At 42.6% G+C, this 26970-nt stretch overlaps 2 protein-coding genes across 2 annotated transcripts; one reads left to right on the forward strand and one right to left on the reverse strand.

Annotated features, from left to right (window-relative positions):
• Nucleotides 1–254: 254 nt before the first annotated feature.
• On the reverse strand, nucleotides 255–23367 carry LOC117793560 (tetratricopeptide repeat protein 28). The gene is made up of 6 exons (XM_034633910.1): nucleotides 23286–23367; nucleotides 16866–17045; nucleotides 6146–9383; nucleotides 4161–5817; nucleotides 2269–2996; nucleotides 255–2208 (listed from the first exon to the last, which is right to left on the reverse strand). Exons 2-6 carry the CDS (start codon nucleotides 17001–17003, stop codon nucleotides 443–445), a joined length of 7527 nt encoding a protein of 2508 aa, XP_034489801.1. The 5' UTR covers nucleotides 17004–17045; nucleotides 23286–23367; the 3' UTR covers nucleotides 255–442.
• Nucleotides 23368–25619: 2252 nt separating this feature from the next.
• LOC117782903 (inducible metalloproteinase inhibitor protein) lies at nucleotides 25620–26118 on the forward strand. Its single transcript, XM_034620006.1, has 2 exons — nucleotides 25620–25741; nucleotides 25802–26118. Exons 1-2 carry the CDS (start codon nucleotides 25663–25665, stop codon nucleotides 25981–25983), a joined length of 261 nt encoding a protein of 86 aa, XP_034475897.1. The 5' UTR covers nucleotides 25620–25662; the 3' UTR covers nucleotides 25984–26118.
• The last annotated feature ends 852 nt before the right edge of the window (nucleotides 26119–26970 follow it).

The following is a 26970-nucleotide window of genomic DNA, read 5'->3' on the forward strand; positions in this document are numbered from 1 at the left end:
CATTTATATAACAGTAGTACACCATTCAAAATTTTTTTAATTTTAGTCGAATAATTTAAGTTTTTGAATTCTTTACGTTTGAAAAGACCTTTGTTGATGATATTTGAACAGTATAAAAGTTTTAGAGCACTTTTCATAGTACTCAATACAATATAATAGAAAAATCAGAGCATTCATGAAAATGTATAAAATTTAATCAGTGGCTTTTGTTTAAATATTACAAATAGGCAAGTGTAGTTGTATGTGTATGTGTGTGAACTAAAATAATCAGTGTAGATATATGTATGTAATATGTGTATATACTATATAAATAAATAAATAGAATGCAATACTCTAGGGCTAAGATGATCAGTACAAGTCGGAAGTAGAACCTAAAGCATAATTCTATTTTAAACTAAATGTAATTGGTAATATCAAAAACAGAATATCAATCTCAAAGATCTTAGACGAGGCGGGCGGAGGAGCAGGTGGCGCCGGAGTTGGCGTTCTGTGCCTCCGCATCGCTCGGACCAATGCCAACGACGAGACCGCTGACTGCGCCGGCTGTGGCCAATACGCGTTTATAGTTGCTGCTGCATTGGGAGTCGGCTACGGAGCGACCATCGCCTTCATCACGACGACAGAGCTCGGCGGCAAAAGGGGCGCTGGGCACGACGGTCTCGAGGCGACGCTCAAGGATGTCAGCAGTGGTCAGTTCGCTGGCTTGGACGAGGTTCGTGGCGGGCACATTACTCAGCCAGGGCTTTAACGTCGCCTTCTTCTGCATGGTGGCCGCTTTGCAACGACAGACGACATCGGCGCGCTCGCCGCAAATAGAGCAGGTGGATTCCACATCGATTGTACCCGGAGCTGCTGTGCCCTCTGCCTCGACGCCGCCGACTCCTCCGCCAACAACAGTGGGGATTGTTGCCCCAGAGGAGCTGCCACCTAATTCCAGTTCGTTGACTGCATCCACAAGGGTTTTAATGGCCGCTGCATTACCAGCGGATTGAGAGCTGCTCTCCACCATGGTAGTCATTTCCTGCTCCTCGTAATTGGGATTAAGCAGCAGTTTAGACAAAGGCGGTGCCAAACCCAACCCCAGACTACGCTCATGATACAGTTCCGAGATGCTGGGCGTCAACTCACGATTCATGTGACGCATGATGCTATCCTGGATACACTTGGCACTCGGCTTGACTGGAGTCTCCTCCAGCGGCTGCTTTGGCTCGCCCAGAAGCTCGCTTTCCGCTGGCGAGAAGTAAAGGCTGGCAGGATTGAAGGCCACATTAGCGGCTTCCTCCTCTGTCATTGACAGAGGCTTCCGCTGACCTCCACTCGTCGCGACTCCAGCACCAGAAGCAGGATTACTCAACGTCGTTGGAGCGGTTAGCTCTGTGCGCACACTCAGCCTGTCCATGAAGAGTGCATGCTCCTTGTTCACCCGTGCCGCGAGTGAGCTCTGAGCGCTGCCCAGTTTAATCTTCGGCTTGCTGCGTCCGCCTGCTCCCAGATTGTGATAAACTGGAGGACGTGGGGGTGGCAGCGGAGGCTGCTGCTGAGCCTGTTGCTGCTGCAGCTGCTGTTGGGCGCCTGCAGCGGCACCACGTCGCAGCACTGTAGCATGTCCAGAACCCTCCCAGTCCGTCGTCGTGCTACTTGCCGAACTGGAACTATCCGGCCTTCGGTTGTTACTCGTCGGTGGAGCCGCCGAAGAGCCACCTGTCGCAGTGCCCGGCTGAGCGTAGAGGCAGCGGATGCGCGTCTGATGAGCCAACGCCAGCGACAAGCTGGGATCAGTTACGGGAGGACTAGGGGTAAAGGCAGCATCACTCTCTCCGCCGCCTCCTGGACGGGAAACACGCACCGGGCCTCGCAGACTGGCATAGCCTAGACGTGGAGCAGCCTGACCACTGCCCGCCTGCGTCGCATAACCATCCGAGAGGGAGTGCTCGCTGTCCGTGGTATTGGCCAGACTGGAGTCCAAGCCACCGCCTCCATCGGGCTCGCCACGACGACGGACATACGAGATGAAGGCGCTACGCGGATGCAATGGCAATGGCGACTGTGTCGAGTTGGGAAGAGTTGTGTTTGAGACACCGCTGCTTCCATTGTTGGTAGTGGGTGGCACGGCGGGTACATCCAGCTCAGGTTCAGCAAGCGATTCGCAGCTACTGCTGCTGTGAGCCGAGGAGTCAAGGCTTAAGCTCTTGGGTGCCTCGTGGGTATCTGCAGGATATGCAAAAAGTAATAAGATAATAGCAGGATTAAGCTGTCGTCGAAACTTACCAAAGAGCGCTAGGAGAGCCTGCAACACAAACTGGCAATGACGACGATTTGCCAGTTTTCCCGTACGGAGAATCACCTGATCCGCACCCACCTCGGTGAGATCGAAGCCCACTGATGCTAGGAGCTCGTGACAGCCAGCGACACGCCAAAGGCGCACACTTAAAGGCATCTCGATGCAGGCTTCAGCCTCTGGCTTGGAAGGGAATTGCGCCAAGATATTCCTGACAACAGCAATGATATCATCTGCATGTTCAGCGCTGTTCACCAGCTTGGCCAGAGCTTGGAGCGTGGCAGGAGTCAGCGCTAGGAGAGCCTGCAGGCTGGCCGAGCACTGGGAGAGACGCTCCTCGGGATCCGTTTGGGGGAAAAATACGCTCGAGGGAATCCCATTTGCTGCAGGCTCAAAGCGAAAGCCCACAGCCATAAGAAGATCCTTCCAGCCGGCCACAGGACCCGCTTTATTTTCAATGCTCTGCTGGGTTGTGTACATTGCATTCTTTTGTCCTCGGTGAATGCGCTGCAAACTCTTCTCCACTAGATGCAGGCAAACGCGCAGCGCATCCCGACAACGTTCCGGCGTTCTAAGCAGCTCGCACAGTGCATGCCCCAGGAGGGCCACCTTGTTGGACAGACGCACATTTCCGCCCACAAGCAGGAAACCTGCCCAGTTCGCCGGATGTGCAAAGTGCTTCGTGTGCTGCACTGTCTGCATGGCCTCCGCTAAGGCGCTAAAAGGCGATAAGGCGATTAGTTATGAGGATGAGATGACGTTAAGTGAGGATAAAGAAAGAAGCTAGAAGATTGACCCGAGCAAGGGCGTAGGCAGCTTTGAGCGAAGGGGGAGAACCAGAAATTTTTTTTTTTATAATATCACCACAAACCACTAGAGATTTTCACAAGAATTAATTTTGAAACAACCGTTTGAAAATTTCCGAGTTATATACATGTTATTTTAGGTATGTTTTATATAATTAATAAGATAATTTCAAATTGTATTTAATCTCTCCAAAATATTTTTGTTATTTGAAAGCATTGCTTGCATAGTTTCAGAAACACCACCTTTTTTGGTTGCTTTTAGAGATTTTTAGAACACACATTCCTATGAGCAATATAGCTTCGTAGTTAAATAAGTCTTTGTAGTCATTTTCAATTTAATATAAGTTAAAATTATTTCGGAGATCCATAAAAAAAAGATTATACAGTAGAGTGAGTCATTTTTTTTTGTACCAAAAGGGTTTTTAAAATCGTAATCTACGACAAATTCTAAGAAGGTTTGCGCAATAAATCATCGGTCTAAAATCAAAATAGAGCTTTTGAAATAAAATCTATTTTTTTTTACTCCATACAACTTGTTCCACTCTATTTTCAACCCAAAAGCATAAAAAAGGCGTTGTCGAAATGAGCAATGGTTGCTGTTAAATGTAAAAATTATAAAATTAAATTAAATTGTTTTTTAAATTTAACAAAAGGACAATAAATATATTTTAAATTAATTATGTTGTACCAAATATACAAATAGTGAAGATAGCTCATTTTGAGTACCCGCAAGTGGGTGTAAATTAGAGCTCGACACTTCTGTATCTTTTATATAATTTTATGAAGAGTACAGTACCACTTTTGGAATATATACTTGACAACTTTTAATCAATGAAAAATCCAGAGTTTCAATTTTACAATTTTGTTAGCTAGAGTGTAGGCGGAGTGGGGCACTTGCCCCCTGCCTACGCCCTTTGACCTGAGATTCACATGTTTGGACTAGACGGGGAAATTAATGAGCAAGTCTAAGAAAAAGAAGTGAGGAGATGCCGAGATCCACAAGATGCTTGGGTTACGCGCAAATGCAGTAGAATAAAATGTAAAGTAGCTTAGTCTTTTGACCGATCTTCACTTACCGAGCGGCTCTTGCGCCTTGCAACAAAGCAGAGTAGAATGCGCGCAGAAGAATCTTCGCAGCCGTCTCCGGCACTGGCCACAATGAGATGAGCACGGCACCTGCGCCTGCTAAGAGCCAACCCCCAGCCAGTTGGGCGACTCCCGAGCCAGTAATGGGTTCTACCGAGTGATAGGAGCTCAGCACCACGAGACGAGCTCCTAGACGTAGTTGACGCAGCTCCGCGGCGGCGAGTGTAAAGTCTGAAAGCTGCGGCTCGTGGGGTTCCTTCTGTTGTTGCTGCTCCGCGGTAACCACATCTCCGGGACTGAGCACAACGGCGCCCAATTTCCAGCTGAGATTGGCGGCAAAGTGGACGCACTCGGCGCTTGGGAGCTCGGCGAGCACAGACTCCTTGGTGGCATTACAGCCGGCAAGGGCATTGGCCTGCAGCATGTCGGCTACCATAGCGGCTTCTTGAAGTGCTGCCGGAGATTCGGCAGCTGCCCAGCCCCAACGTTCGGCCAGAGCAGCTGGAACTCGTGGTCCACCAACAACCAGAGCTGTGGGAGGACGACCACGATCCCGACGACTTCGAGAGCGACCACGAAGGGATTGCAGTGACGGCGCCGTCAACAAGGCACAACGTTCCGAAAGATATTCGCCATCATCGCCAGCGGCGCGTAGGATGGCAAATGGCACCAGGTAGAGTGCGCTGTCCAACACAAGAATGAGTTCACGTCTTCCCTGTCGGGACACGCTGGCGCCACTTGGCAGAAGATCATCAAATGGAGCCAGAAGTAGATTGTACAGAGTGTGCAGGCAGGCGGGCCCACGCCAGGCGGGGGGAGCAGGAGCTCTCCGAGAGCTGCGACTTCCGACCGAGCGGGTTGATCCCTGCAAGCTCGCAACGGAGCCCAACGAGAAGAGCGAACTCAACGAGTAGTTGGATGAGTTCAACATGTGATTGCGACTGACCATGCGAAGGAATCCCCCGCCGCCAGCTCCAGCACCGGGTAAATCCTCGAGCAACTGCTCGCTGCTTGCACGCCAGCCGCTGCCATCTCCTTCATGGAGGAGACTCTGTGAGTTTACACCGAGATTATCACGCACCATGTTTATATAACGTTCCAACAGTAATTGACCATCGGTCTCGGAGGGTTCACCCTCCCGATGCGGCTGCTGCTCGTCCTCATCCTCTTCGTGGCACTCGTTAAGTGAGAGGGGCAACTGCAACGTCTGCGGATCGATACGTGCCGCATGGAAGCGCACAATACCTGTCTGAGGTTGCAACAACCAAGCATAGAGCTGCTCTCCCGCCAGACTGTAGTACAACACGGGCATCCTGCCACGATTCACGGCCTCCAAAATGGCCTCAATGTCGGCTAGAACTGTTGTCGATGTTGTTGTTGTCGTCGTGGTTGTTGTTGAAAGAGGCATCTTGGCATCGGCGCCATTTCTCGCCTTGCAGCGCTCGGCGGCAACAAGTGCATCCTCATTCCGTTGCAAGGCCACCAGAAGTTGTTGCAACAAATGGTAGCAACTTGTTTGCAGCTCGTACAGAGCCAGTCGTGCCTCCGGACTGCGCTGTTCCTGACGCACAGACTCCAGCAGCTGCGCAGCTGTTTCCAGTTGAATGCGAGCGCCCTCAGGGTCGCCAGAGGAGCGTAAAGCAAGACCTGAAAAGAGTACGTGGCTTGTTAGATAGAACTGAAAAGATCATTTCAAGACCATAGACCCAATATTGTTCCTGTTGTTCGTCATTGTAGGAGATATATATTTTATCTGCGCTTGGAGAAACCAAGTCTTTGATCTGGAGCGTCTATACAGGCGGGTGAATATGGCTAATCGGATCGGCTGTGCGCACCGATCAATAGTAAAAATACTTTACAGAGAAGAAGCCATCTCCTTCTGTCAGTCTACATTGCCAATTAGTAATTCAACTCGAGTATCCTTCGGCTATCGGGTAAATAATGGGAGAAACGATGAAAGGTTTATTAGACTTACCCAATTGATGTCTTATTTTAGCTTCCTCCTCTGACTTGCCAATGGACTGGGCGCTGGCCAAACCTTGACGCAAGTATTCCACCGCCTGCCCATGCTGCTCCAGTTGATGATGCACACGTCCCAATGCACCACAGGCCAGAGCTTTGCCGAGTCTATCCGAGCTGAGTCCGAGCTGTCTTTCGTAGCATTTTAAGGCTTCATCCTGCTGTCCCAATGCCTCGTGGACGGCACCAAGATTGCCCAAGGCACGTGCCTGAAGTGATGGCGCCGCCAGCTCCGTGCAGAGCTGGAGATCCTGTTCGTGAAGTTGCAGGGCCTCCACAAGTTGTCCCATGCGCTGTTGCACCTGCCCCAACGCACACATGGCATCCGATTCTAAGGCACGATCCTGCAGACCACGTGCCAACTCTCGCTGATGCTCCAAGCAGTTCAGGGCCTGGGCATGATTACCCAACGCAGCATGGACATGTCCCAGATCTCCGTAAGCCAAGGCTTTGACCTCGGCGCTGTGCAGCTCATGGGCCACCACCAAACGCTTCTCCAGGCATACCAAAGCCGTGGCCAGCTGTCCCAGAGCACGACGGGCCTGACCCAATCCTCGATAGGCACGTTCTTGATCCCGATGACTGGCCAGACCTAAAGCAAGCTGCAACTGCCGATCGTGGCACTTTAAGGCCTCTTCATAGTCCCCCAGGGCGGCATAACAATCACCCAGATGTCCAAGAGCTCTCGCTCGATCCGCTTGGGTGGAGGGCAGGGAGACACGCTCCAAGGTGCCCAGTTGCGCTTCCAGACAGCCAATGGCTGCCTCGTAGTGTGACATATTGAGACGGGCAATGCCAAGATTACCATGTGCCTGAGCCTCAACTGCCGCATCCCTCTGCTCCTGCGCCCGCTCCAGTTGCTCCTGATAGCACTTGACCGCATGCGTCCAACTGCAAAGAGCCATGTGAACGGCACCCAGATGTCCATGAGCCCGACACTCGCCTGCTAGATCGCCCAGCTCCTGTCGAAGGGTCAACTCCTGTGTGTGATGTCCCAAGGCCTTATCCCAGCGACGAAGCAGACGATGGGCCAATCCCAGAGCGCCACAGGCAGCTGCTTCCATGGCACGCTCGCCGGCGGATCTGGCCAGCGCCAGCTGACGCTGATACAGCTTGATGGCTTCTTCATGGGCACCCGTGCGGATCAGGATGTCCCCAATATTTCCCAAGGCACGAAACTTGGCCGGCAACTGACCCGTCGCATGGGCAACAGCCAGAAAGAGTTGTTGACACTCCAAGGCGGCGGCAGTGTGTCCCAATGCAAGATGAGCCAATCCCAGATTGCAATAGGCGCGTCCCATATGCGGACGATGCTGAGCATCCTTGGCCAAGGCCAGATCCTGATCGTAGTATCGAACCGCAGCACGATAGTTGCCAAGGCAATAATGGGCATAACCCAGGAGATGACAGGCCTTGCCCTCGGCGGCGACATCGCCCAGTTCCTGAGCGAGCATCAGATAACTTTCGTAGTGAGGAACAGCCTCCCCATAGAGCTGTCTGGCGCTGAGGCAATTGCCCAGATTCAGCAGAGCGCAAGCTTCTCCCGCTGCATCTTTGAGTGATCTTGCCGTTGCCAGATGAGCACGATAGTGCGCCAGGGCGGCATCGTGGGCACCTAGAGCCTGGTAGGCTACCGCCAGATTTCCATGGGTGGCTGCCTCGGCACTGCGATCGTTGACCGCCTGACTGATGGCCAACTCTTGTTTGTGGTACTTCACAGCCGCCTCGTAGGCTCCAGCGGCGGCATGGGCATTACCCATGTTGCCATAGGCGCGTCCCATGCCCGCCCGGTCACCCAAGGCGCGAGCAATGCCCAGATGCGCTTGGTGGAGCTTCAAGGCGGCATCGTGGGCTCCAAGCAGCTGATAGACAATGCCCAGATTAGAGCAAGCGCGTCCTTCTCCCAATTTATCTCGTGCTGCCAGCGCCATGGCCAGTTGTCGTTCGTGCCAACGTTTGGAGGCAGCTGCATCGCCGGCACAGCGTGCTGCATGCCCCAATCCCGCATAGGCGCGCGCCTCAATGCTGCGATCCCCTAGAGACTGGGCAATGCGCAGCACTTGTTCATGACAGGCGGCTGCCTGGGGGAACTGTCGACGCTGATGATGAGCCGAGCCCAAATTGGAGTAGGCTCTTGCCTCCTCCACCTGATCGTGCAACTTGCGGGCCAATCGCAGATGTTGTGTGTGGCAATCCAAGGCTGCCTCGCACTCTCCCAGTGCCAGGTAAACAGCGCCCACATTCCCGATCTCCCTCGCCTCTTGCAGGCGATCGCCGAGCTGCTTGAAGAGTTGTACACACTGTTTGTGGGAGGCGAGTGCATTGGGATAGTCACCGCTAGCGGTGTATACATGCCCCAGGGATGTCAAGGCCGAGGCAGCTGCCTGCGTGTCCTTACACTTCATGGCCAGGACGAGTTGATAGCGATGGGCTGTAAGCGCCTCCTTGTAGGCACCTTGACTAAAATAGGCGGAGCCGAGATTACCATGTGCTCGACACTCGCCAGCCGTGTCACCCAGAGATTTGGCCACAGCCAGATCCTGTTGCATGTAACCAATCGCCTGATCCAACTGATTTAGAGCCCAGTGCGCCGAGCTTAAGGCACTGAAGACGGAACCACGCAGCTTCAGCGAGCAGCTGCCGATGCGCAACGCAGCCTCAAGGACGGCGACTGCGGCCTGATACTGTGATGCTTGGAGCAGCTCCTGACCCACCACAGAGCTGACCACAAACGGCGACTCATGCAACTGCATCGCACGCAGCTGCTGCAACGTCGGCTCCAGGGCCGCACGCAGCGGACTTTTCAGCGATGCCTCCACAAGTCCCGCCAGCAGCTGCTTGTGACTTGGTTCCTGTGCCAATCCAGCTGCAAACGAGGCCAATGCTTCGCCGTATCTGCCCAGACACTGCAAGGCAACGCCTTGGCGGAAGTACGCCTTGGGCCACTGTGGACACAGCTCGCGTGCCTGGGTCGCATCCTGGAGAGCCGACGCGAATTGTCCCTGCTTGAGGCGGGCAGCTGAGCGATTGCTGTACAGGATGTGATTGCCCGGATCGAGCTGCAGTGCGTCGGTGTAGAGCAGCACCGCGGTGGCAAAGTCGCCACTCTGGCATGCGGCATTCGATTGACGCACCTTTTCCAGAAAGAGAGCGCGATTCGCGGCGGGCAATTCCGGTGTGCATTCCGGCTCGTTCTGTAAACAGAGAAGAGGACAAATTAATTAAAGATAAGTTGCATCTGGTGTGGCATGCAACAAAGTAGCCTTATCACTTTGATTGAAATTCGCTTGTTACCGCCAAATATGTTTTTTCTGATTGTTAAATCTAAAGCCATATGATTTCTAAGTTAAATATTCAAAAAAATAAAATTAAGTAAAAATTCAAAATGATTTATCAGGATTAGTTTATATAACAGTGAATATTAAGTTAAACAAGAGATGGAGAAAATAATAATCACGTTTATGAGAATGTGACTTGGGGCTAAACAAATTTTCTCTGCCTCACTTAGATTGAAATTCGCTTGTTACCGCGAAATATGTTTTTTCTGATTGTTAAATCTAAAGCCATATGATTTCTAAGTTAAATATTCGAAAAAAGAAAATTAAGAAAATATTCAAAATGATTAATCAGGATTAGTTTATATAACAGTGAATATGAAGTTAAACAAGAGATGGAGAAAATAATGATCATGTTTATGAGAATGTGACATTGGGGTTAATTAAATTTTCTCTGCCTCAGCGTTGCTTCACTTGTATAGCGTATTACGCTGCGGTTGTCACTAATGCATGCATATTTATTTTTTATTTTTTTTTTTGCACGCGTCCTGTCTGTTTCCTCTAATACTGCTGGTAGCGGTCGCTAAATTTTGTTGGTGAGTTCACCATTGAAAACCAAGCAGTGAATTCACCAACGCTAGGTAATGCAAATTTATAACGAAAGTAATGCAGCGACGATTCGTATAGTAGAATAAAAAACAAAGCATTCGTGCAAAATTTATTTTCTATGTTCTCTTCTCCTCTTCTTTTGGTGCTTCGTCTTTTCATTGCATTCCACAAAGCAAAGCATCTGACAGATGCGTGGTAATCGAGTGATAATTGTTAATTAAAATTGGTGTTAGAAGCATAACAATTTGATAAATGAATAGGAAGCGTTATAAAACGCGCTTGCAATATAAAGAATACGTAAAATGGTTATAAGGAAAATTTAGGCGTGCGGGAAGTCCGATTGTAGCTGTGCAAGAACGTGGTGGATTGAGACAGGAGACAACTTGTATGGCATTGATACAAATAGGTAAGTAAATTTGTAACATAACTAATTCGCAAATTCTAATTCTTTCAGAAGTAGTTCCAGTAATCTAAGAAATGTCATGCACCTACAAAAACAATTCGGAGATAACAATCTGCTCCTAACCCTTAACTATTTTAAGTATATTAAATAAATTTAAAAAAAAAAAGAGTTTTTAATGGTGATTTGGTTTGGTGAATTAGTTGGTGATTGGTATGTTGTGAATAGTGTTGAATTCACTGGTTACTGGTATGTTGTGGATGTTGGTGAATTCAATAGTGATCGGTAATGCAATAGGTGTCGAGTGGTTACCGCCAAGGACATCCCCATGTTAAATTCCCTATTGATTTGTATGGGCGGTAATTGGTCCGGTAACCATTGGTGGTGAATGGTAATTGGTGAGCTCACCAACAACACTAGGCAAAAAATTTGAACTTTTTGGCTATTACAAAAACCAAACCCCCTTTTTTTGATAATGCCAAAACCGATTTTCAAAAGTTTTATTTTTTCTGAAAGCTAATGAATATATCTATAATTCATTTATACAAAGTTTAAGGTTTAAACAGGTAGTTTAAGAGACATCACATTTTGAACTAAGAAAATTATGAGTTTTTTAAACTTTTTTTTTTTTACCTTTTTTTTGCTTTAAAAATCAAGAAAAGTCGAAAAAAATGTGTTACATTTTCTATTTCATTTGAACAGCTGCATTAATTACATGTCGTTAAAGATATGACTCATTAAAATTCATGGAAAGACGGCGATATAATATTATTTTGTGTCTATGCACGTTTTTGTCGACTTTAATGACTTCCTTGTGGAGCGGCATGACCTTTAGTATGAAAATTTTTTGTGATTTTTAAGATATCTTAACCAATCTCACACAATATCAATTTGTTGCTATTTTACACATTATGACCATATTTGGTTCAAATCGGTCTACTATATCATATAGCTGCCATAGGAGAGATCTCGCAGGTTGAGTATCTAGTAATGTGTTATGTATCCCTACCGAATTTGGTTCAAATCGGTTGACTTTTCAATATAGCTGCCATAGGAACGATCAGTCGAAAAACCAACTTTAGTATAAAAGTCTTTTTTATTTATTAAGATATTTCAATCAAAATCACAAACTGTGTATTCTATGTGGTTTTTTACATCTTCACCAATTTTGGTTCAAATCTGTCCACAATATCATATAGTTGCCATAGGACTGATCGGTCTAAAATCCAGTTTTAGTAAGAAAAACTTTTTGGTTTTTTGAGATATCTCAACTAAACTGATAGAATATGCAAATAAGTTGGTCTTATGCATCCTTACCGAAGTTGCTTCAAATCGGCTCACTATATCACTATATGTCCGTCTGTCTGTCTGTCTGTCCGTCCGTCTGTATGAACACCTAGATCTCACAGACCATAAAAGCTAGAGAAACTAAACGTAGTATGTAGGTTACTTTACATTGCAGGCAGATCAAGTTTGCTTCTTTTCTTGGATAGGACCACTGTATCATATAGCGCCCACAGGAACAATCGGTCGAAAATCAAGTTTTAGCATACAAAACTTTTTGGTTTTATGAGATATATCAACCAAACTAATACAATATGCATTTAGCTTGGTTTTATATTTCCTGACCAACTAAACACTAAATTATATAACACTAATTTATATGCATATTCCATCAGTTTTGTTAAGATATCTCAAAGAACAAACAAAATTTTCATACTAAAGCTTGATTTTCGACAGATCGGTCCTATGGGAGCTATATGATATAGTTGTCCGATCCAATAACGAAACAAACTTGATCTGCCTGCAACATAGAGGAACCTACATACCAAGTTTGGAGTCTCTAGCTTTTAAATTGTTTTTATAATTTGGATATGGAATTTTATGTGTCGGTTTTTGGGCGGTAAAAGGGGTGTGGCCGAATTCTGAAATAAACTTGATCTGCTTGCTATATAAAGGAACCTACATAACTTGATCTGCTTGCAATACAGGGGAACCTACATACCGAGTTTGGTGTCTCTTTTTACTATAGAAATGAGAAAGCGATTTCGCATGACTGAAAAGTGCACACGAGGATTAAAAAATGAGAAAAGCTTTTAGTCATCAAATACTTAGTAAGATTATCCAGACCCTGTTCCCGATTCTACTGTCGTTTTATTTTCAGTGCAATTTGTATCTTTAGAGCGCTTTTGAGGTGAATTCGAAAGTGAAATCCTCAATTTGGACATGATTATTGAAATTAAAAAAAAATGGAGGAATACGTTTCAAAAGACTATTTTGTGCTGGCTTTTTGAAGCGCTTTTCCCACTGTGTAGTCAGCGCTGATGCGCTGTAATTATGTTAAATTGCCGCCGACTGCAGTGCGAGTCACAGTCGAAATCCCAATCCCAGTCACAGTCAGAGTCCAACTTACAGGTAGGTATGCGGCCACTGAGTCACGTTTCCCGTCCAACTGCCAACTTGCAACTGGCAGTCACCGATTGCTGCTCCTGGTTCAGGCAAATGCGGAAGCAATTCCACGAATTCGTGGCCCAAGAACTGAGCCACGAACAGAGCAACCGGTGGTCACAGAAAGAGGTGTTGCCGATGGAGCCTTTTTTGGCATAAGCCACAGACGTGAACGAACATAAGACGAGGATTGACGATGAGGGCGAGGACGAGGACGAGGCCATGACAAGAGCGTACAGTTCTTTTTTTTTTGTTCATTTTTTTTTTTTACATATTTTTGAAGCAATTAAATGGAATGAGTATGCAAATGCATTAGCCCGGCTTTAAGACACAAAGCCAAAGCAAAAGAATCCAAAACCAAAACTCAATACGAAAGCAAGACCAATGCGATGAGCTCGTTCCTAGAAAACGTGCACACAGCAAGTGCCAAGTGCCAAGTGCCAAATGCCGTTGTCAGTGGTAAAGGGGTAGCGGATAAGGAGTAAGGGGTAGTAAGATACCTGGACAGAGGGGTGCTGTTTTTTGGGGCGTGGGTTACGGATAACGTGCTTAGATTAGCCTCGTCTTTATTTATTTTTTTTTTCTTTTTTCTTGCGAATAAATCAGCCCGTCGATGCATGCATGAGCGTTCACATAGATACATGCATAAGCCACAATGTATCTGACAGATGCAGAACAGAAATTTATGTTTTATGCAACCATTAAAGCTAAGACCCCTCCCCTAACCACCTCTCGACCCTCATCGCCCTCATATTTGCCGGCCGTCTAGCGTTCAGTCTTTGAGATAAGCCAAATGAAGTGGGCGTTACAAAGAGAGAAAAATAACAAAACAATCAAAAATAAAAACAAAAGCAAATACACACGCACACTGGGAGAGAGAGACCGTCGGACAACTTTAAAATCTACTCGCATAACTTAGCAAAAAATGAAATTTTTGCACAGCGTTGGCGTTGCTAGCGCTGATCTTAGTGAACTGATTGGGGACCGAGACCCAAGCTTAAAAGTTATCCAGCGAATGGTCAAAGTCAAATAAACACGCACAACAACATGCCCAGGCTAACCCAGAGACAGGCAGACATACATACACAGACAGATCTCACTTCGAAGGCCACGCCAAGAGCGGAAGGGAGCGCCGTCATTTCATATTAGCAGATATTATCATTTCGACTCAAAAATAATAATAATAACAACCAGCAGACCCTACGAGACCACAGGCTCATTTCAAAGTACCGAAATTGTGAGCAGCTGAGCTTTAGCTCTTATCCGCGCTAAGGGCTTAGCAACGGATAAGCTCGGATAAGCTACTAATGGATAAGCGAAATATTTAACGATACTTTGTAGATTTATGTTAACCAAGTTCCAATCAGAATATATTCAATGTAATTTAAAGCAGTGCCACGGATAAGTCTGGATAATCACTAAACTTTTATTTTATGATTTAGGCAACTAAAAATGTCTTCTTGAATAGTAAGTGGTATGTGTGTCTTAATAAAATAAACTGCTAAGAGGAGAACGATTTATTGAAAGATGTCATATCAAGCCCCATTTGCAAAAATTCCGCAAGCAACATTTTTTCGAAATTTATTTTTTTTTATATGTGTTCATAAACACCAACTGTATCTGCACCAAAAATATTATATTACATTTTAATATTATATATCTACGGAGATATTGGCGACACACGACAATTCAAAAAAACTCTCTCCTGTCAAATTTGTTTTTTGTCAACTGTTTACGAAGTTTTCATAAATATGTTCGAACTTAATCCAAAGATTCCGATTAGCTTGAGTTTTTTTTTTTTTTAATATGACTTTGAATCGCAACTTGCGGATAACAACGGATAAATAGTCTACAACCTTTATACCATTATTGAACCACATAAGCGTTTATGCAGGCCTTTAAATAGTTTAGATTAGGTAATGCTTGGGCAGTCAACGGATAGGTTATCCTGTTTTGAGTGGCAGTTGCGACCCTTTTGCGACGCGTTGCATGCTTCGTCGTGCTGTGCATCAATTTAGGGATTGGCGCCCAAATGCCACATAGAGCAGTCATGTAAAATGATACGCCTGCCATCTCGCTCCAACAATTTCCAACTAAAGCATTTTACAAAATAGTCAAGAAATTTGCAGAAAGAAGCTGCAAAAGAGCCAGAAAGAGGGAGAGAGCGAGCGCGAAGAGATCGGAATGTTTAAGGAAAAAAAAACCTGCGATTTGAGAACTGGTCGCTTGACTTGGGCGGACATCTACGCGAAACTGAAAGAAGAAAAAAAAGTGGCACCCAAAGATGCAACCAAGAGGCAATTCCCCCCATCCCCCACAGTTCCTCCGCTGCCTGAGTACAGCTGAAGTTGATGTTTGTGTGTGGAGTGAAGTGGAGTCGAGTCGAGTGGAGTGGAGTTAGCTGCCAAGTGGGGCTCTAGCCATATGTGAGCCAGACGGCATCGGGCATCGGGCACCGGGCATTGAGTACCGTCTCGTCCCGACGGCCCATCGATAAAGTCGCCGCATCGGAATGCCAACAATTTCACGATTGCTTGTGGCGCACATTGGCATGTTTTGCGCTTAAGTCAAGAATTTTGTTGAAATTTAACGCGTAATAAAATAATTAGCTGTTGCTTTCGTTCACGGCCTCGTATCCGTTCTCATTCTTCTTTCCGTTCTTATTGTTGTCGTTGTTTATCCATTTACCTAGAGCTGCTGCTCAATGGGTTAACGGTAGTTTGCTCTTATCCGTCAGGTAGATACTTATTATCCGTCCGCAATCTTCAACAAAAAATACAGAACCAATTTGCAGTCATCTAGTTGAGGAAAGCAAACCCAAAACTTAAATCCAGACGGATCAGTCAGTCAGTCAGTCAGCCAGTCAGATGGACAGATGGACAGATAGAGAGACAGCAGGGAAGCTTCTAAACATGCGCCAAGAACTTATCCAACAACGTTGACGTTGTCGTCCCCATGCTCATCGTTGTTGTCGTTGTCGTTGTCGTCGTCGTCGTTGTTGCCCGTGACATGACAGCGCGGAATATGATGAAAGGGCCTAGGGTGTAGTCGGAGCTGGGAATGCTTTTCTGTGTGTGTATCTGCATCTGTGTGTGTGTGTGTGTGTGAGTGTGTGTATGTGTGTGTCTGTTTGGCGTTTTTATCTCTGCTCTTTGTTTAATTTGGCGTGTGTTTCATTGTTGTTCTTGTTGTTGTTGCTTAGCCCTTTTGTAGTCTCGCCGCTCAGTTAATCAACATTAAAATCATTTTGCCATCTTTTTGATTATTAGCGCTGGCTTCTTTGATTGCTTATTTTTGTCTTTAAGTTTCTTGTTTTTTGTATTCATTTTTTTTTCATTATTATTCTTGTAGTTGTTATCCGTCTTAATTTCCAAGCGCAATGGATGATTAAGTTTCTGTGAAGGCCATAAATAATTGTCATGCTGAATAAATTGGGAGCTTGATATACATGGAAATATGAGCACAGTGGACAGCAACTAGCGATATTTTTTGAGATCAAGGCAAACATTTAGTTGATGCCAAATCAAAGCTGATGAGACAACAACATTATAAAAATATCAAATCCAAATTATTTGAGTATATTATTTTTTTTTTTGCATTGTGCCTACACACATATTTCCGCCCTTATCCATTGTTATCCACTTTTGTCAAAATTTATAAAATGCTAAAAAATCTTTATTTAGTTGTGTTCAATTAAATTGCAAATATTTACGAACTAACATTTTATTTATCCGAATTTATCCGTATTAGTCCATATATATGTGTTCTATTGCACATTTAAAGCTACAAATCTTTGCCACCATGAGATTCAGTCAATTTTATTTTAATTTTCATTCCCACTTAATTGGCATGCCCTTTTCACATTTCACATGCCCCATAACGATGACGACTATGATGTATATGCCCATTCCTATTCCCATTTCCATTCCCATTCCCAGACTTACCTCGGAAAAGTCCCGCTGCGACATCTTATTCAATAGCTGCTCGGCAACAGCAATTTTGCCATTGTTCTCATTATTATTTGCATGATTATTTGCATTAAAATTTAATGGCAAATTTATAAGATTCTCATAATTCGTCATTTGTATGCAAAAACCATCAAGGCGCCTTTAGCATGCCGGTCTCTGTAAAATAAAATAAAACGAATGTGAAAGAGAATGAGAGAAATACTCGTAGACAAAAATGGAGAAGATGAAGAAGATTTAGGAGAGAATGCCAATGTGAATGCGTATTGAGAGTTGAAAGACATATATACCTAGTACTGCAGTTATGTCTGGAGCTGGACAATAAGACTTTCAAATGCTGCGGACGAGAGAATTCTAGAGAAGTTCGCCTGCTGTTGACCAGCTCGGACAGCGGCTCTTATGCAAATTTAGACCCGGTCGCAGTCACATAAACTTGACAATTGAATGTGGCCATAAATTGTTGGTCAGCAGACGTGTCGTCCGCAGCCAGCGGCCAGCGGCCATCGGCCAGCACAGTGGCCTCAACTGTGTGCGAATTCTGCCGCTAAGTTGCCAGCGGCGCCTGGGTATCGGGATCGGCCCCAGCACCAGCTCAGACCCAGCCCCAGACTCATTCTCAGTCCCTCATTTTGTTCTCAATAACAGCAGCTGAGCTGCTTGTGAAGAAAAACACATTGTATATTTAATTTGTTATCATTTAATTGAGTTTGCCTGAAATGCGAAGAGCGGTAGCTGTCGACGTTTTTAGAGAAAGTTCGTATTAACAAATTTAATTAAAAGCCAAATGCTCGCAGTGTAAAATTAACAAAATTAATTAAATCTTTTTCATAAGCAGCGAAAATTGTTGTTGCACCTTGAGAAATGGCACAAAAATAACACAATCTCGTAAGATGTGTAGAGAGAATGGAATTTGTTTCGGCTCTTGGTCGCTGAAGCCATAGTTACACTTACCTCAATATTCTTCAATGTATGCCAAGTATGACATTAATTGAAATGTTGCGGACAATGACGAAAGACTTAGGCGACAAACCTCATGCATGCATACTCACTGAAGACTTAGAACACAAACTTGCTGCGGTTACTGCTTAATGATATGCACAGTTTCAAAATGAGGCTCAATCAGTTGACGATCGACATGTGACGGGACATTTCTAGAGCTGCCATCAATCAAATATTTTAAAATTATGCGTGCTGTTTGATAGACTGAAAGAGTGACTGATTGATTGACGGACTGACTGATTGGCATTGAATGTGTTGCCCAAGCTATTTATAATATGATGCAAGTGAAAACTGAGATGGCACTTTGGAAAAGTATTGATAGTTAGTCGAAAGATTAATTGAGACAAGTTTGGCTAAAGGTTAATTTCAATCTTATCGATCAGACACTTATTTGCAAAGCTCAAAATAAAACGTTAAGCAATAACTTTTACATCTACATCTGAAAATGTATCTGATCAGTTGAAATAAAGGGTCAAGGTCATAAGTGCACATTCCAATAGTTAGATCACTAACGAGACAGTTTTTCTGTCACGGGCAAAGCCGGCTAATCCTAGTCAGTATTAAGTTACATTTTCCTGAAGAGTCTGTTTTTCTTTAGCGTTTTCTAATAGATTACATTTCCGTTAAAGAATCCGATTTGAATAAGTGCCAATGCATTAAAACATGCATATACCATAAAGTAATCTTCTTGTTTTTGTTTATGTTAATTCGACTTTTATGGGAATGCCGTAAAATGCTTATCAATTGCAATCCCATCTGCTTTTATTACTTCGAATTTCGTTTTATATTCTCTCTCTTTTTACTCGTCGTATCTCTTCGCTTGATTATCATTTGCTTCGCTTCTTTAACTTATTTACTTTTTTTTTTATTTTTTTTTGTAATAATTTTTTAACGATTATGAAACCCGGTTTCATTACAAATGAGCTAATTTAGCCGCATTAATGGTTTTATAATTGTACTTTGCCCGGTCTCTTACTCGATCCGATATTAAAGAGTCGCACTTTATCGGTGCAAAAAGTGAAAAAGGTGAAGCGTCGAACGAAAAGGGGAACTGAAATTATTGACCAACGCTTTGATTGTGTATTTTTTTCTCTTTCCGTTTTATGCTGATATTTGTTGATTTAGTTTTTTGCTATATATTTCTGGTGTTTGTCTGCGTCGAAATGAAGTCATACAGGAAATGAGTTCCCTTTGTAATGCTCGTAAATCTCACTTTCCACACTTGTCTTTTTCGTTGTCAATGTAGGCAGTATCAAAAATTATTACATATAAGGGGTTTCATTTTGCACTGATTCGGGAAATATTATAGACAAGGCTGAAAGCCTTCAAAATTTTGTTAAAGGTTTGGTTCGGCGGCTCGAACCAAAGAACAAGACATCGGTTCGGTTCACGAATTGGTTTATATACCCCCTGAACCCTTGGGTTCGAACCTTGGTACAATCTCATACAAAAAAATATTTGTATTGTCATACATTTTTCTCTACATTTTGAGCTAATAAAATTTTGTTTTTAAAAATAAATCAAATTTTGATGATAATTTAAATTTATTTCAAGATTTATTTCCGAAGTCTTAAATAATTGTGTAGTAAAAAACAATAAAATGTATGTAACTATTTTTTTTTTCGAATCGAACCTCTTATTTTAGAAAGCGGTTCGGTTTAGGTTCGGGTTCGCAAAGTAAATAATTTCAAGGGTTCGGTTCATGATCCGGTTCAGGCTGCTTAAAAACCCGAACCGAACCGGTTCTACGAGGTTTGGTTCAGAACCGGTTGGCAGCCTTGATTATAACAGTGATCACTGACTGGTGTTAAGGAATTATTGCATATAGCAAGTGATCAATATAATTGTAAAACTGATCCAAAAGTTACTTTCTTCTGACAAAAAACACGTTCCCAATAACTCACGATACCCAACTAATTATTCGACTTTATTGTCCTACCAATAATTTCAATGGCACCCAAAGGAACGTCAAAGATCTTCCAAAAATTGCTTGAAGCTCATTAGTGTCAATGATGATTTTGGGTTTGGGTTTGGGTTTTGAGTTTGAGATGCCGTTTAACTGCTATCCTTTACCTGAGCTTAAGCTTCGATTGTGGCAACAGTGTTGTGCATTGGCAGCTTCGTTGGGGGTCGTTTAACGAGTACAAAACACAGCTCTGGGCAATGACAGCGACAACAGCAACAACAGCAACAACAACAACAAGAAGGCAACAACGAGAGCCCAAAACATGGCACAAGAGCTGAGTCTTTATTACAACATCTATAAATGATTTCCGCTATTAAAATAAAACACTTTTGCATAATTTTTCACTTAGAAAGGACAACAACATTGCCGTGGCTCGCACAACAACAATGAAAAAGAAGCAGAGAAAATTAAAGAAATTCCTCACGCTTCACAACACCCTCAAGGCATGCCCGAAAATTCCGCAACGACAACGCCTACCCCGACCCAGAGTACAACCATCAGAGAGAACAGAGAGCCATCAGATTCAAACCCAGGTCCAAGATCGAGGTGAGGCTTAGACTCTGGTTCAGAGGACAGGAAGGGGCAGTAGAGGAGGCTTGTTGATCGTCATCTCGTCGTTGCGTCGCATCGTTCGCTTTTTGATGATGACTCCTTGCAACCTGTTGAAATGTGTGACAAATTGGGCGTAAACAGCCGATGTGAAAAGGGTGTCCCTGCCTCCCTCCTAAGTTTGGAGCCACCCTTGCCCCATCAATTCTGCCTCATTGAGACGGCAACGTGGGCGTGACGAACCGCGGTTTTATTACGATTTTTTTTTCTGCATGCGACAAACGATCTTTTACTTTTTTTTCTCTCTTTTGGAGCAAAAAAAAAAATGTATCAAAAATTGAGCCATAAATTTGAAGTTTATTAACATGCAACGCAAGTTGGCGAAAAAAGCGCAGGCAACCAAAATTATTTTTTTTATCAGCATATTTATCCTAAGTAATATCAAAAGCTTTATTTATCGTGCACTTGACTTGAAGAATCTGCAAGACAAAAACTACAATCAATTTGTAGATCAACCCCAGAGGCAACTGAGAATTGTACGAGTATGGTTAATTTTAAATGGCTTTCGAACAGCGTTTGTTTTGCTCTTAATCGTCATTTAATGGCAATTGGTTTGTTCAAGTTCGTTGCCTAAGTCTATTGTTTGTGTGAGTCGGGTGTGTGAGACTACAAGACACCCTGGAGTAGGTTTAAATGTACATGCTGACATAAATGGTTGGTGTGTGGTTAAACGGGAGTGCTTCACAATAAGATACCCTGTAGTGGCAGAAGTGTGTACCTTAGCGCTGCTACCTATTACATTTTAAGGATATATTTCAAAATGGAAATATCAAAACATTAGGGTGCATCGATTTTTTCGAAAAAAAAATGGTAACTCATATTTGTAATTTACGGTTAGTTGTAAGATGCTTTTAACCAAGAAGCCATAATTCTCAAATCGATTCCTAGTCCCCGCTTTTTGAGTTGAAAAATTTTGCGTTTTTACACCTTGCAAGGACGAAAATTATGTTTAAATTTTCCTGGATCTAACACGAGTTTTGATACCAATCTTGTCAGGACCGAACTTAAAATACTAAAAATATGCCAATAGTTCATGCTAAAAATATTAAAAAAAACACGTTTTTCAACTCAAAAAGCGGGGACAAGAAATTGACTTTAAAACAATGGTTTCTTGGGGAAAATATCTTAGAATTGACCGTAGATTACGACCTTGGATTACCATTTGTCAATTTTTTGGCACATACACATCGATGCACTCTTGCTTTTGCATTTTGCTACTTAAAAACTCATGTTCATTATTATTACGCTAAAATTATTATTATTAAGATAAAATTATTTATAAATTATATTTTTTTTAGCTTGAAGAGATACAGATACAGATAACTGTATCGAATCGTTAACTCCTTTAATCTCAGAATCTGGGACAGTCAGCTGGGCTGATCTGAAAAAAAAAACATAATTGGGTCAAAGAAGCCGCCTTTTAGCAGTTAAACTCATTTACCAAAATTGCAGGGTATAACAAGTGAGTAAGTCTTAATGAAATGTGTTGCGGTTGTTGTTTTTGTTTGTTTTTTGATTGGTTTTTGTAGTTTTTACTTCGAAACTTGGCTATGAAATACTGGTACAATTTCATAAAAACTCATTAAAATTTTGTTGGGCCATTGTTGATGTCGTTTTTGCTGCTGTTGCTATTGTTGCTGTTGTTGTTGTTGCAGAGGAAAAGCCAACAAACCGTGCACGAAAAGCCAAAACGTATATGAAAGACATGGACCCAAATGAAAAGCAATTTTAATGAAGCCAAAGTCGAAGTTGTAGTCGAGTCCAAGACACTTGTTGCAGTTGCTGCTGCTGTTGCCGCTGATGCTGTTAGCCACATTGTTGCTGCCTTATAAGCTGGCATGCATTTGTTGCCCACAATGCGAGTGGCACGATGTAATTGACATCATTAGACTAAAGCGCGAGCAGCGACCAAGTCGACCAAAAGGAGCGCTAGAAAGTGGCCTGCTAGAGACCCGTTATCAACATTAACTGTTCCCGTTCCCCATACCCATACGTATACCCCAACCATGGCAATGACCCACCACATCGAGCAGTCGTCATCCAGTGGAAGGAGCAATCATCTCTCAGTTTCCTGTAAGCCCCAATTTAGTATTCCAATACCAACAAATAAACCAAACATGCTACTGACAGAAACCCTTTTTAATCTATGCAAATTGTTAGAGAACAAAAGAAAAATACATTATGAATATTTTATTATTGGTGCTGTGAATTGGTTTTCTTTTGTATTATACCCTGTAGCCAGCTCATGTGCCCAAATTGGGTATAATAAATACAAATAAGTAATTGCTATGACCTTATAATTTTATAAATTGTAATATCAAAGTTAATGAATCCTTTATTTAGATGGAATTTTTTTTAAAATATTCAGAAATTTTTGCCCTAAATCTTTAACCAATGTATTGAAAAATATTATTTTTATAAATATTCTGATATCTATAGAATGATCGCATATTAGACACTGAAGTTTATTATCGTTATATCGATAAACTATCTATTGGTCTACTTTATAATTGTTCTTTTATTTAGATATTATTATTTAAGAGCTTTACAGATAGTATATGGAATATATAAGAATTTTGTGCAGAGTATTTCAGTGTCTACCATTTGACGCAAACTCAAAAGGTTTTTCAAGGTTCAAGGTTTTTCTCAGTTATTTTGTACGCTCTCCAATACCGTGTACATTTATGTGTGCCGCACACATACACATACATATTTATTTAAATTTTTAATTTCTTTGCGAGCTGTATAGCAGCTTTGTCTAATAAAGTTCATGTTTAAGCATTTTCGGGCTGAATTTTCACTGAAAATTTATGGCCTCCACTTACCATGGAATGTGGCGACAGCGTCCGAATTGGAGTCGCCGACGCCTCGAAGTCGTCGTAAGTTGTTGTTACTGTTGGTGCTGTTGTGCCTTCCAGTTGTGCATATACTATACATATGTGTATGTATGTTTGCTAGCGCATTTCTATGTATTCAATTTTGTTCAGGTTTATGTTATTTTTTTTTATGGTCTCGATCTGCACGTGAGATTTACGTTTGTTTATTGACTTTATATTGAAATTGTAAAACTATTTATAAGTAAATAACACAAGTCGGAGATAAGAAGCGCTCAAGAGGGGGGATGGGGAAGTGCTTTATATTTCTTATATAGTTGCCTTACTGATGACCTCTTAATCGTCCACTCAATTTACAGCTTCTATATCTGCTTCTCTTTTGTATTATACAGAAAAATCAGTTTGGAATGAGCTTTGATTAACTGCAATCGTTGCCTGCCACTTGGCTTTTTATCATACAAATAACTTAGACAACGAACTTGTTGTATACATCACACACCGACATTCCGTCATACAGAGACGCTCTTAATAGCCACAAAAATAATTTAGACCCATTTCAGACATTTGTTTGAGAAATGTCAAATCACTGTTTCTTTTAGCAGTTTTCAATGCATAAATTCGCCAAGCTATATGTTGTTTGTTATTAATAATGCTTAATGCATAAATTAAAAATGGTTTACAGTTCTCATTTCAGTTGGCAATTTTTTTATGCAGAATTCTCTGTCCACTGCAGCAGTCTTTGAGTTGGCCAAGAAGTCATTTGGGCATGCCCAGAGCCAGCCGCCTTAAAGCAATGCACACACTCACACACAGACACACACACACACATGCATATATATTCTTTCTCTCTTTCCTATACACACACATTCAAAAGTGTGGCTGAAACAAGTCAGGCAACTTTTTATTTTTTTCCTCATTTTATTGGAAGCGGCCGCCGCTTTGGATTGCCTTCCTTTTTCTCTTTACTACAACTACTACCACTATATTGTTGTTGTTGCTGGCTTTTTGTTATTAGTAGCATTTACTTTGGAATGCAACAAAGCGAGAACGTTTCGAAAAATGACGACGACGATGTTGGCAGCGCCTTTGGCCATTGACGTCTTGTTGCGAAAACAGAAAAATGCATGGCCTGGTTAGCATTCGAGAGGGGAAGCGAGAGATAGAGAGAGAGAGAGAAAGAGCGATTGAGAGAGGGAGTGAGATGTTGTTGAGGGAGCGTGTGAATGAGCAGAGCAAAGGCAGAGCGAGATGAAGAGAGGTGGTCGACTAAATTCGAACAGATGTCAAAAACTAGCAGAGTTCAAAGGCCGTGGCCAGTTGATCATTTCGTTTACACAATTTGCCACTTCACAATGCCACAACTTGGCTAGAACAAAGCGCCAATCACTCACTTGCAAAAAAATAAACACAGTCACCCGTCGTAGTTGTTGCTGTTATTGCAGAATTTGTAAAATAACAAAACAAAAGAAAATCACACAAAAAAAAAAAATGAATGAAAAAGAATAAAACTTTCGACCGAGTCGCGTTGCGTTTTTTGCTTCGTTGTTGAACGCGCCGCATGCAAAACTCAACTAAGACAAACATGAAGAAGCAGAAGGAGATGGAGACCTGCAAAGTGAGTGAGAGCGCGATTGAAACGCGTTGAGCGCAGAGCGCAGCATACCGAAAACCAAAAAAAAAAGAAAAAAACAGGTACACAACTATAACAAGTATTGCAACCCGTTTACCTGTTTGAACTGCTCTATTTGTGCTGCCAGATGCGCGAAATATTCAACTGATCTGGCAATGTGCAGTGTGGCCAGACTGCTGGCTGACCAAAATCTACGAAAATCGATAACGATAACGACATTGCTTTTAAAAGTTCAATAAGCAGAATTGATTTTTTGTAAATAATAGTGTTTCAAAATTTATTTGTAATGTACATTTTTTAATTTGTAATAGTTTCCTTCTAATACTTTAAACCTGATGACAGTGGTGGCCAACTCAAATGACTCAGTTAACTTTCACCTATAATAAACATATTTCAAAAAAATATATTAAAATATGTAAAACATATATATTTGCAATATTATTTTTAACAATTGAAAACGTGTAAGCTTTATGTAGCTTATTTTTATTTTTAATACATATAATTTTCTAATAACAAAGAAGGAATGTAAAACTGCATGTGATGCTTCTTCTAATATTCTGTTGTATACTTTGCGGCTGTTTGTGAACTTAAAGTGATCGTTCGGTGTGTTGGTGCTTCCCCCGAGATGGTGATAACTTTGCCCTCGACTGTTCGCTCAGATTGAATATAAAAACACGTTTGATTCATGTTAAATTATTTAGTTCTCGACAGGCTCTACAACTGACACAACAACTGAAGATGTCTTCTAATAAGCTGCTGAATGTGTGCTTGCTGCTCGGCTGTCTCTTGGCATTGGCTGCCGCACAGCCCTATTTAAGTGCGTATTAAAAAATATCATATGTATTTGAATATAAATATATATCTCATTCTTTCACAGCACCTCGCAATTGCTCAAGTCATGAGACGTATCTGACCTGCGGACCCAGCTGTCAGACCGAATGCGCCACGTTGGGTAAACCTTGTTTAATCCGCCACTTTCGCTGCCCCGATGATTGTTACTGCGATGAAGGATTCGCTCGCAACGCTGCTGGCACCTGTATTCCTATCAGTCAGTGCTAAAAGTAAGGACGCGATCACAATAACCGAGTAGATTGAAAACTGATTAAACAGCTGCTTAATTGTTATAATTACTTTTGTTATTTTACTCGTGTTTATTTTGTTAAATTTCAAGTAAATCGGGTTTAATGAATTGCATACACATTTTGTTACAAATTCTAATAAGCTCCATAATGATTCAGTATTGGGTTTCAGTGCACCTTAGACTTTGATAATTGTAAATAGAGTAATAAAAATATATAGATATTTTTTATGTGAGATCATCAATTAATAGCGTGCGCACGATTCTTAGCACCCGCAGGGCATTTATTAGTTCAGTTTTAACAACTAACCTACATCAGTTTGCGTCATCATATGTTGATGATGTGACAGCTGGTTGAATATAGTTAGGTTTTGAATACTTTATTAACAAAAGTAATTAAACAACAGATTGTATGATTGAGTTGAGGCAACGAACGTGTCACAATTATTGTGTAAGCAATTTAAGATAATTAAAAAAGATATTAACAATTATTTAATAATAACTCACAATGCGGAGTTGTGCGTCACCAGATACAGTTTTAGATGCTCTGTGCTCAAATGTAACAAACTCGAAGATCTCTGAAATCAATACCATGCTTTGATCAGAGGTTTGTGTCATGGCTCCCTGTTACAGTTTTCAAAGCACTGGTTTATAATACTTTTAAGCACTTGCTTCGGCTAGCTGAAGGCTTGTATGCCATGCTTAATCTAAGTTAGGTTATAAGTTGTAACTGTAACCTTGCTATATATAATAATAATAATAAACTTTTCAGCACTAAAAAGTATGCTATGGATATTTTTTGTGATATCGTTAAGATATACATACCCAGCAAGCAACACGTGCGTTTTCTGACACTTTTCTGACACTTTTTTATCAGCATTCACCGTCACAATGTGCTCAAAAACGATTCCGCAATGATCGTTTTTTCTATGAAAACGGTCGCACTAAATGTGGAATATTTCTGAGTC

This window comes from Drosophila innubila, chromosome X (genome assembly GCF_004354385.1).
Source record: "Drosophila innubila isolate TH190305 chromosome X, UK_Dinn_1.0, whole genome shotgun sequence".
Lineage (NCBI taxonomy): Eukaryota > Metazoa > Arthropoda > Insecta > Diptera > Drosophilidae > Drosophila > Drosophila innubila.

Bases quoted from the DNA above. Each gene is read 5' to 3' on its own strand.
- LOC117793560 (XM_034633910.1), bottom strand. From the start codon at position 17,003: ATGACGAATTATGAGAATCTTATAAATTTGCCATTAAATTTTAATGCA. The intron at 9,384-16,865 runs GTAAGTCTGGGA...CTCTGTTTACAG, and splicing joins CGCAGCGGGACTTTTCCGAG to AACGAGCCGGAATGCACACC. The intron at 2,209-2,268 runs GTAAGTTTCGAC...CATATCCTGCAG, and splicing joins GGCTCTCCTAGCGCTCTTTG to ATACCCACGAGGCACCCAAG.
- LOC117782903 (XM_034620006.1), top strand. From the start codon at position 25,663: ATGTCTTCTAATAAGCTGCTGAATGTGTGCTTGCTGCTCGGCTGTCTC. The intron at 25,742-25,801 runs GTGCGTATTAAA...ATTCTTTCACAG, and splicing joins TGCCGCACAGCCCTATTTAA to CACCTCGCAATTGCTCAAGT.